This window comes from Octodon degus, unplaced genomic scaffold, assembly GCF_000260255.1.
Source record: "Octodon degus isolate 3935 unplaced genomic scaffold, OctDeg1.0 scaffold00122, whole genome shotgun sequence".
Taxonomy (NCBI): Eukaryota; Metazoa; Chordata; class Mammalia; order Rodentia; family Octodontidae; genus Octodon; species Octodon degus.
Window position 1 is genome coordinate 1384206 of NW_004524698.1, and position 12068 is coordinate 1396273.

At 40.7% G+C, this 12068-nt stretch overlaps 1 protein-coding gene across 1 annotated transcript in view; it reads right to left on the bottom strand.

The window, feature by feature from the left end:
- The window catches only part of Vwa8 (von Willebrand factor A domain containing 8), a 441297-nt gene that overhangs the window by 78758 nt on the left and 350471 nt on the right, over nt 1-12068 (bottom strand). Inside the window, exons 39-40 of the mRNA XM_023700137.1 lie at nt 11167-11323; nt 2629-2737 (exon numbers count right to left, since the gene is read on the bottom strand). Of these exons, the coding sequence (XP_023555905.1) occupies nt 2629-2737; nt 11167-11323 (266 nt within the window). The remainder of the gene's footprint in view (nt 1-2628; nt 2738-11166; nt 11324-12068) is intronic.

Sequence of the window (12068 nt, forward strand, 5' to 3'; positions counted from 1 at the left end):
TTTCCCTGACTATGGTACTGATGATCTGGAAGTATGTCTCACTGGCTTTTATCTTTATCCCTTCTCTAGGGTTAGAATTGTCACGTACTCAGTGGGCCTTAAAAGACACTGCAGGGGGCCAGAGAGATGGCTCAGTGGAATAAGCGCTTCCCTGGCAAGCGCAAGGGCCTGAGTTCAATCCCCAGGTCCAAAAAAAAAAAAAAAAAAAAAAAAAAGACACTGCAACTGGACTCTCTCTTCTAAATGAAGAAGTAAAATTAATGAAGCAAGCCATACTCCAAAATTGGATGGGATTAGACATTCTAGCAGGAGCATGAAGGGGTACTTGTGTAATTATAAAAGCTTAACATTTGTGTATATTCCTGATCCTTCTGTTAATATTTCAGTAGCTGATTAAGATACTTGATGACAGGTTAATGACATATCAGATTCTGAAACTCCCTGGACACTCTCTTTATCCTCTTTATGGAAAAATATCACTGCCTCCTCCTGGTAGAGAACTGTGTTGGCCATATTCATAATTATCCTGTTGATTTCATTATTTGGCCCATGAAAACTTAACTGTTTCTGCCTTGCCTCATCCAGACATAAAGCTGTATGTTTACCCAAGACAAGAATACCTAATGTCTATCGAGGGCCTTTAGACAGAGCGTCTGTGGAGTATCTTTGACTGTGGATCACAACTGTGACCATGTTCAGCTGAAAGTAGCCAGATTAGACTTTGAGCTTTGCCCCTTCACGGCAGTTAGGGGGATGTTTTATTGAACAAAGCCCTTTCTTGGGGGAGATATATTATAGATAACTAAGGCAGAAATATTGTAGGAAGTCAGAGAGGGCTGGGCCTGCAAGAGGTCAATGCAGAAGACAATGCGGCTAGAGGCATATTCACTGAAGGCCAGGCTTTAGGAAAAAGAACTACTCATCTATATACTTCCCTTAAAGATTACTATGAATCCAAGCTGCATAGTGAGACCCTGTACCAAATACATAAAAAATAAAATAATAATAAAAAAGTTCTATGATACAGTTTTAATCCATTGTTTTACCCAAAACTCTGGGAAAGCTTAACTTCTTAACAATCACAGCAGTGATTGATATTCTGAGTAGGCATCAGTCACCCTGGGTTGGAGGAAAAAACTCCTAACCCCTACCCCTTCCAGGAAAGTCCTTGTCCATCCATCCCATGTGCACTTTTACATGACTTGTTTCCCCATTTGATCTTCATTTAATCAAGATTACCCTACCAACTATACTTGTTATGTACTTATTGACTGGCCATAGTTTTGTCTCACTTCACACTCATCCTATGATTTGCTTAAGTGGCTATACTTGTAATCTCACTGACTGGTCATACTTCTGTCCCACCGTAAGTCTGCCTCAACTCATGACTTTGCTCAATAAAACGCTCTTAAGAAGCGGAGTTGGTGGGCAACCTACTTTCCAGACCCCCTTCTGTCCCTCAGAGACAGAAGCTTTCTTTTTCTCAATAAATTCTTCCTATTCTTTAAAAAAGAAGTTAAGCTTTCTCAGGGTTTTGGGTAAAACAATGGATTAAAACTGTATCATAGAACTTTTTTTTTATTTTTTATGTCTTTGGTACAGGGTCTCACTATGCAGCTTGGACTCATAGGAATCCTCCTGTTTTCAACCTCCTCAGTGCTGGGATTACATGCATGAACCATGATGCTGGGTCTCAGTCTCCCACTCAGCATGCCCAGGGGTGGGACCAGGGTGGTATGTGGTACTGGGGATCAAACCCCTGTCCCTGCACTTGCCTAAACAGGTGCTTACTCACTGAGCTATCTCACCAGCCCTATCATAGAACTTCTAATCCCCAATATCTCATCAAATGGCAATAAAGATTTCCTCAAAAGAACAATTACAAACAAGAACCAAAGTATGAAAGGGTAAAACTGAAGGCAACCAGCATCAAATACTTAAATACAAGATTCTCAAACAGAGGTAAGAAATACGTCATGGTGTGGGCCCTACACTTTTACCTTCTTTGCTTTCTTCAGACAAAAATCAATTTCTACATGTCTACCTTTAGGGAATATTTGCTCTTCCTTAATGATATGACAGAAGTAACAATTTCTTGCTTAGGAAATACTGAAGAGCCTTAACCCATATTCTTACAAATACTAGCAGCATTTGCTGGTTCTAAGGCAACAACGGTGTGAAGGCGCCAAAAGCCAGGCAAAGCTGGGCCAAAGGTGGGGGATGAAAAGAGCCAGAGGCACAGAGGGTACCATGGGTGATCCAGAACACGCCCTTGCTTCTTCTACCACAGTAATATGATTTGTAGAGGAAAATTCCACTTGTAAATTTCCAGTAGAGATGAGACGTTCATAGATCTTCCCTGAGGGAAGTCAGGAAACTGGGTATGTCCTAGGGTTACTGGCAAAAAAACTGTTTCCTGGATGGCAGGGAAGGTGAGGACAAATATTTTTCTTTGGAGAACTCAACTCAGGGAGCTAAGGCATAAGTTCACAGGTTTATTCAGATGCTTTGGCACTGATTAATTTTTTCTGATTGACTGATTAGAGGTCAGATAAATTTCTCCAACAGTTGTGGGATGGGTCCAGGACCCAGATCATTCATTTTCTTGTCCCATAGATATGAGATTACCTGTAAATTATCCAGGATGATTCGGAGGGAGGACACCTGTCGTCGAACAGCACTTGAAAACCTTTCATAAGTGGCAGCATCATATTCACTCATCTGAATCTCCTTTAGCCTGAAACCAGAGGGGAGAAAGACAGCGCCTTACATCCTGTCCCTGTGAGTCTTTTACTTTTATTCATCTGCTTAGAGATCTGCGGTGAACTCCTTGGCAACTCAAAATGACTATGGAGGAGAAAAGACAAGATGCGTGGTCTCCAGAAATGCTTCCAAATGCAAAAGAGGTTAATGTTGTGTGCTGGTAAGTGATGAGCAATCTGTTCTCCATGACAAGAAGTGGGTGTGCAGAAGCCCTGATTTGTGGTTTATTTTGTTTATTTCTATTGTATAAATATTTCCATTGTGATCAATTTCAAGCTAACAACAATGAGGTCATTGAAGTGCAAATTAGAGAGAAATGTGCAGAACTGGCTTTCATGAGCCAGTATGAATCACTCTATAGTGTTGCGTTGCTGTATCTTGAAGACATGTGATGTCAGCAGCTCCTAAATTCATGTGGCAGGTTCCTAGGAGAATTCCTGGGTAGTTTCTTTAACACTGAGGTCACTGGCTGATGAAGATGACCATTTAGGCTCCCAAAAAGTGAGTGAATGTGTTGTTATGTATAAAATGCAATCAAAAAACACGGTTAATGCTTAAATTTAAAACACTTATTACAGTAAAAGATGCATTGCTACTAATTCCCCTCAACATACTCCACTTTGAAAACACATCGCATTGTTCTTACCATTTTCAAAAGTAGTTCTGAAGTAGTTCTGAAAGTATTTTATTGTGCCTTTAGTTGTATTATAGCTGTCTTGATATCCTGAATTCATTAAAAATGTTTTCCTTTCATGGTCATTTTGACTTTGGGGAAGAGCCAGTAGTCACACAGTGACTAGAGCTGGTGAATGAGACCCATGGTAATGTCTCTCTCCTTTGGAATACACCTTGCAGCGTACTGTGTTTTTTATCACACTGTGTAAAAACACTCATAAAAGAAGAGATCAGAAAACAACAAGAAGGGCCAAGGATAGTGGCACATGCATGTAATCCTGTGTTTGCGAGCTGAAGCATGAGTATCATCGTAAGTTCAAGGCCAGCCAAAACTACATAGTGAGACCCTATCAAAGAAAAAGAATGACAAGTGTGTTTGAAACGAAGGGAATTAGGGGTAACATGCTTTTGATTGTAATAATTTTTTAAATGCCCCATTCACATGCCTTGTGCCCATATCTCGATGCTCCGGAAGGTGATTTCCACTGAGAGTGTTCCGTTCCTGCCTCTTTGCCTACTAACCCCCAATCACCCATGAAAACTCCAGTCAACTCTCACTTTTCTAAGAAGGCTTCTTTGAACTAGGGCTATCCTCTGTGCTCTCATGTCTTCCTTTTTCATTCTGTCAGACCATTTCTTGCCCAAGCTATGATAGCTTGCCTCCTCTCTCTCTCCACTTTGGTTCTGTATTCCTTTAGATAAAGGCTGGGCTCTTCATCTTCACATATACAGTGCCTTACAGGGAACCTAGTAAGACTCAAGAAGGTTCTTTCAATGAGTGACCTCTCTTGAGTTTTACAGTGCTGTCGCTACAGTACACTAACCAGTTCACACATTTCTACACATGTCTATAAAGGTAAAAGGGGCTGATACTAGGTCAGGGAATAATGAAAGCATCTCCTCAAAGCCTAATCATAACACAATCTTCTAAACTCCTGTGTGTATGTATGCGTGGATGTGCACACAGGTATGTAATACTGGAGGGATGGATCTCAAGTGTGTAGCTGAACTCTTATCTGAAGTGCTATATATTTATCACTTTAGGTTGGAAGAGAAATCTCAAATGCTGAAGGAGCACAGGCAGTTTCTATCCTTCCCCATCAGGCTCCACACTGGATGGGAAGAATCTACTCAGAGTGCTGGAAACTTACAGATACCATGTTAGGTGATGGGGCAGACTGGCAATTCCTGCCCAACCAACCTGTGCTGTTTCAGCTCAGGTTTCAAGACCCACTTCAAAGGCTATATCCCATGAAATCTTTCTTGATATTGAGGGTAAATGTATCATTCCTTTTTCATGTACATTTTGCAGTTATTCATCATTTTATCTGTGTTTTATTGGTTTAACAGATCCATTTCCAATCACAGTGCTTTTCAAACTTTTTCCCCACAGAAATATGTTTTACAGTGAGATCCAGTACACACAAATGCATGTGTGTATATAATTCAATTTAATGAAAAATATTTATTATGTTTGATTATGTTTAATATGTTTCTGTTTTCTATTCATTAAAAGCAAAAATAACATTTTTCTTTGAAGCTCCAGTTCCTAGCACAATGCCTGGCACACAGTGGCACTTAATAAATGTCACTGGGTAACACTTTGAAAACACTATGTAAAGGTAAATACTGACAAGGCCACTATAATATTTTAATAGTTATTTCCTGAGGTGATATGACAAGGTACTCTTCCAAATCCCTCTTTTGGAAGGTGCCCTTCCAAATTAACTCTCTTTCGTAGAACAAAAAAACAATATGCATAAAGGACTTGACCTCTTAAAAATGTTTCTTCTGTTTAGTCTTGGCAAGCTCTGCCAGCTCTCTATAGATTTTCATTAGATCTAGCGAACAGAAGCTGGGCACAAAGAGTATGGCAAGTATCTTAGTTACTTTTCTCTCTTTGCTGAAACAAAATAGCCAGTTCCTCAAGTTAAAGGGGCAGGTGTATTTAGCTCACATTTGGTAGAGATTTCAGCCAGAGTCGTGTGGCAGATGGGCATCAAAGAAGAGATGGGAGGAGGAAGATAACAAAAGCAAGCAAGCCATGACCATAATTCTTTCTATTTCTTATACCTCATCCAGGCTCCTTAGGGCCGGTAGCAATCAAGCCCTTAATCCTAGGGCTCTTGATCTCAGCCCTGTACCATGAATCACACTCTGGATCCAGCCACCTCTGAAAAAAACCTCACCAAAGGAATATACTCACACATGCATATATACACACATAAACACATGAATATATACATATATAATATATATGAAGTATGATTAATATAGTAAATGTTTACATTTTAAAAAATTATTATAGTAAAATATACATTACCATTAATAAATACCCCCCTCACATTAAATATGCTTATCCTATCATTCTTGTGACTTTCTTTTTCTTTTCTTTTTTTTTCACTTATATATTTGGTACAGTGTCTCACTACACAGGCCGGACTCATAGTGATCCTCCTGTTTTCAGCTTTCCTAGTGCTGGGATTACAGGCATGTGTCACCACGGCAGGACCCATTCACTGGCTCAACACACCTGGGGGAGGGGCCAGCGCAGCACGTGGGACTGGGGATTAAATCCTAGTCCCTGTGCTTGCCAAAGCAGGTGTTTAGTCTGCTGAGCTATCTTGCTGGCCCCTCTTGTGACTTTCTGAGGCAGTTCTGGAAGTCTTTTTCATGAGCGTCTCTAGTTGTACTCTCATGGCTGCCTTGATATCTTGAATTTATTTAAGGTGTTTATTTTTCAGGATCATTTTGACTTTGATGAAAAGCAAGAGCTGGTGAATAAGAGAAACCAGAACACACCGTTATATTTTTATCAACATTGGATGGCATTTAGCATCATTCTCTGTATTTTTTAATCCCATCCCATAAGGATGGTAACAAAAGATAACCTCTAAAGCTACTTCATAAAGGGGCAAAAATGATGGGATAAATGTATTTAAAACAAGGAAGAATATTTTGGAGGGTACTAATGGCAATGTGTCTTTGACCGTAATGAATTTTAAAAATTTAAACATTCACCATATAATTCTTTTTTTTTAAGAGGAAAAAAAATGGTACAAATGGGGCTGGGGAGGTCTAAGTGCCTGCCTGGCACTCAGTGGTCTAAGGGCCTGCCTGGCAAGTGCAAGGACCCGGATTCGATCCCTAGCACCACATGCCATGCTGGCCCCAAAACAAGGTATGGTGGCGCACAGCCATAATCCCAGCACTGGGGAGGCTGAGATAGGAGGATCACTATGCATAGCAAGACCCTATACCAAATAAATAAATAAATAAATAAATAAATATTTAAAAAATGGTACAGAATTTCAAAAACCACCATATAATTTGATCACACCTCTCACACACATTCATATATGCACACACATATATACAAATACACATGTACACGCACATACATGCATCTATACATATGTATATGGACACACATCCGCATATAGACATACGCATATGCACACACACATGCTGTATACAGTCGTAGATGCCCAGCAGCTGATAAGTCACTGCGAGCAGCAAGGTCTCTGTCATGAGATCAGAGCTTGCTCTACTTATACAGCTACTTCTGGCGAGATCATGCTGTAAAGCACATCACATGCTGTTTTAATTACACAGAAGTCTGGACATCATATTCCAGATTGTGTCAGCTTTCAGAGCGATCACCTACATGAGTTCAGTGTGGGTAGCAAATTCTGGAAGTTGAAGATTGAAGCAGGGAATGGAGAAATTTTAGCCTCTGGATTTGACAAGTTTCCCATTGTTAATATTCTCAAACCCACAGAGTTAGCTAAAAATACTTTCTGCTGTTTTTTTTTTTTTTTTAACCTCTGATCAAAACTGTAAGAGCCCAGCTGCTTTACATCCTAGTAATCTATGTGGATGAACTGTACTTTGTTGGCACAGTATATTTTTAAAGGGTATATTTATTGTTATGTAAGAGTCTGGGAATTTTAGTTCTCATTTTACTTTTTCTTATAGGTTAGACTTAAATACTATAATTCTGAATCTGTTATGAGGAAAACATACATAAGCTGATTTTTATTGTGTAAGGCTGATTAGTTTTGCATATGGCAGCAGATATAGTTTCCGTAGATGTCTGCTCTAAATGCTTTTCTAAGTGTATATAAGAACCTCACTATTTCATTCACTTTTTGTTGGTATCATGTTTCTGTGACATGATATGTACGTCTGATGCTTATTTCCCTCTGTTAATCTGCCTGAATTGATCAGCTCTTGCTATATAGCAACAAATATCTGTCTAAAAACCAGACATGGGTGGATGCCAACTATACGCTCTGCTGATGAGGCGAGGAACTCCTTAGTACCACCAGGTTCTTCCAGGTAGCAGAGCACGTGTTGTGCCTTATGGGTTGGTACCAGTCAATGGAATATGAAAGGCTGACATCATCAGTCCACATATCCATGGATCTCACATCTTCAGATTCAACCAATTCAGATCAGAGTATTTGAAAATAAAATTAGATCTTTATTGAACATGTATAGATCATTTTCCTGTCAGCATTCACTAAACAATGCAGTACATCAACTAGTTACCCAGCATTCACATTCCGTTAGGTATTAGAAGTAATTCTGAGATAAGGGGGTACCTGGAAGGACTGGGTGTGTAACTAAGTTGTACAGCACTTGCCTGGCATGCACGAGGCCCTAGGTTTGACCTCCAACACCAAAATAAACAAACACAAACCAAACAAAAACCAAAACCCAAACCAAAAAAAGAAAAGAGTACAAGGGAGGAGGATGAGTACAGGTTACATGTAAATACGGAGCCATTTTATATAAAGGATTTGACTATCTGCAAATTTTAGTCCCCTTGGGGGAGGGCTTCCAATTTTCCATGGATATGTAGGGACAGCCACTAAAAGGTGACACCATTACTTGTACACAAAGGGATAACTAGTCAAGGGTGCCAGCATTATCTGTATATTTGTGTATATTATTTACTCCTTAAATGTATTGAGCATTTAGCAGGTACCAGATTCTTTCCTAACAGAATTTATAGTCAGTAGAGAAACAATCAACTATTGAAGCAGATAATAAGGTGAAAATAGTTAAAGAGAAAAGGTACAGGGTGCTACAAAAGTGGGAATTCCAGGACTTGACCTCATCCTCCTATGCTGAGGCTGGGAGAATGTAGCTTTAAAATTAATTCTTTGAAGGTAATAACAACTACTACCTTTTAAAGGCATGCTAACTGTATTATGCTTATTTTTTTTTGGTTGTTATACTGTAGAGACATACACCCTGAAATATTTAAGATGAAATAATAGTATATGTTGTACTAGGTTCAAAACAATCTAGAGTGGACACCAGAAGTTAGATTTTTCTCCTAGAGTCTTAGGGAATCAGGTCTACAGGTTTCTGTTTTGTTCTTAATGTATTTAGTACAGGGTCTACAGGGTCTCACTACACAGATCAGACTCATAGTGATTCTCCTAATTTCAGCCTCCCAAGCACACACTACCATGCCCAGTCTCAGTGGTTGTCTCAATGCACCCCGGGGGCAGGGCCAGTATGGCATGCTGGGGATCGAACCCCAGCCACTGTGCTCTGCCTAAGCAAGTGCTTTAATCAGCTGAGCTATCTGGCTGGCCCTTATAGGATTCATTAAATTTTTCATATTTTTATTTTATAGAAGGTCTATAATAAAAAGTTAGAGAAAAATTCCATTCAGCAACACTAAATGGAATATTCATCAAATGGGATGAAAGTCTAGTTTCTACATGAAAGTAGAAAGCAACAGTTTTTCTTGGTGTTTCACTGTGTCACTGTCTTTCTTGGGATTTCTGTGTGTTTTTATTTCTTTTTTCATTCTCTTGCCAATTTCCTCTGTCTTTCAACCATGTTATTACATTTTCTTTGGCTGAGTTTTTTCTGCATTGTTTAATAGAAGAGTTTAGCTTTCTTATTTTATTTATTTATTTTTACATCCTCTCTTACATCATTTGATTCTAAACTCATTTTTCTTGTTATCATTGGTCAGTGGGGTTCTTAACAGAAACATGCTCTTTCTCCCTAGTGGCAACAGAGAAGGGGTTGCAGTTTGTACCCAGCAAAGCCTTTCTGCCCATCTGTGAGTGACTTCTGTGCCAGGGCACTTCATCGCTGGTCCACTTAGGAACACGCTCAGAAGGGTAGAAACTCGAGAAGGCCTAGGCATGGCAACCCTAAGAAATAAGCAGTTGGGAGGAGAGGATGCTGATGCTGTATATTTAGTTGTTTGGTTCTTTTCCTACATTATTATTTATATGATGTATCCACAAATAATTTAATTCTAACAAGATTTTTCAGTGCTCTCACCTTTTTTTTTCCCCCTTAGAAATTGCAACTATTCATTCCTAAAATAGTTATCTGTTCTCATCACCTTCCTGAGAGGAAAGGAGAAGGAAGTCTTCCATCTCTAGAAGAACATATTTGGGCACAGCAAGGAGAAATAAATAAAGGTCACCAGGAAGGCAGCAGAAGGGCTGAGGGCAACACGTTTGCCACGGACACTGAGTGTGTTATTTACCTGTTTGTCTGTGAGGGTCCTGAGGGCTGTAGGCCTTCCTGAGGTTGTGGAAAGCAGGGGCTGTATATTTGTCTCCATTGTTCTATCTTGTTTACTTGCAGGATGTGAAAGCACAGCGTGTAACGCAATACCAGATGTTCCACGTGGGAGAATTTCATAACTCAGTACTTGAGTGTGCTTCTTTTCTAACTGCACCCAGCTCCTTTCATGGAGCACAAAAATGCAAGTCTGCCTTGCAAGCCATTGCTAAGTCTCTCAGTCTGAAAGGAGATACTGCTGGTTCTTTGGTATTTTTCACTTTTAGATGAAGAACACATGGAGACATCTCGTAAAAGCATCCTGTGGATTCTTCTCATTTTTAAGATGGGGCCAAAGTGACCCAGAACAGCTGTGGGAACATCTGAGGACCACAGGCACATTGGCCTGATTTCAGGGGTTTCCCCTCCCACCAATGGCTCCTCTATCCAGATGGTTCCCTTTACCCTCTCTCTGCCACTGTCATACTTATTCTGCCCTGATGTCTCCTGCCCATTCACTTCTTTTCCTAGCATGACTTAGCTCTTCTCATTTCCAAACCATGGCTGGGCCTTGACCCTTCCCTGTGCTGCTAGAGGGCACACAGCCTCTGGAACTCTAGCACTCAACAGTATGCGCATGTGTCTGTGTGTGAATGTGTGTGTTTGTGTACATATGCACTAGGCACCAGGTGTCCAAGACGCAAAGGGAACACCCACTGTTGTACCCTGTCAAAAATGACTCCATTTTGTTGCCCTTCTAACCTCGCCAAGTTCCTGTTTTGTATGAGCCTACCCCTCCCAACTCCTCACCCCTGTGACCCAAGTCTTATGATATCTGTACCCCAAACTTTATCTCAATGAACTATATATGACTGCCAACTCAGCACCTCCACCAAACAGGACCACCCCCATGAACTAATGACCCGCTGTACCCCATGATTGCTTATTCCAGCACCCCACCCAATAGGACCACCTAACGAACTAATGACCCTGCCACTTCTTCCTCTCCACCCCTTCCCTTTTTTTGCAGTTTTCAAGCTTAAATACTGCACCTTGTTAATGCTCAGCGCGCCTCTTTGCACCTTGCATAGAGACCGCCGCTGGGTACCAGCTAAAATAAAGTGCTTCTTTTAACTTTTGGCTTGCCTCATTGTCATCTGATTTTTGAGCTACAGCACCCACCTTTGTTGAAACGCTTTTTGGCCCATCTCTCTCGCAGCCTTCTTGACTTCCTCGGGAACTGCATCCTTCTCAGCATCAGAGACCTGGTACACTGTGTGGCCTGCATCCAGCCGGTAAGGGCCGCCTTTGCCCCCGAGCCCTGCAGTGTCTCTTCCCCCTGAAAGGGAAATATGAGACTGAGCCTGGCCACAAAGCAATGTCACATGATGGCTTTAAAACTGTCCTTTGACGTATATTAATTTTACTTAACTAGTAGTTAAAAATTCTGATTATTAGGCCAGCCATGGTGGAGCACTTCTATAATCCCAGCACTTGGGAGGCTGAGACACAAGGACCTCTGTGAGCTCCAGGCCAGCCTGGGCTACACAGTAAGTTCAAGGCCAGCTTGAACTATATTGGGAAACCTTGTCTCAAAAAACACCCATAGCAAACAGCAACACAAATTCAAATTATCTTTATGAATACAAAGGTGTTCTACTTAAGATGATTTTCTCTTTTTTCCCATCCAAATCCTGCCTGTATTTCTAGGTTCAGTCCAAATTCTGTCACCTTAACTAATGTCTCTTCCTCATAGAGATCAACACTCCTGTGTACTGTTTGTTATCCAAAATATATGTCTTTCTTTTCCCGTCAAATAAATGACAGATAAGATCATATATGAGAAATGTTTGTACCTCTGCCCCATATGAATTTTTTTTTTTTTTTTTGGGAAGGGTCTACAGGGTTTTCAGGGTCTCACTACTAGATTGGACTCGTAGTGATCTGCCTGTTTACAGCCTTCCAAGAGCTAGGATTATAGGATTATAGGCGCATGCCACCACACTCAGTCTCAATTGCCCTTTCAGCACACCCCAGGGGCAGGGCTGGCACGGCAGGCCTGGGGACCGAAACCTAGGCCCCTG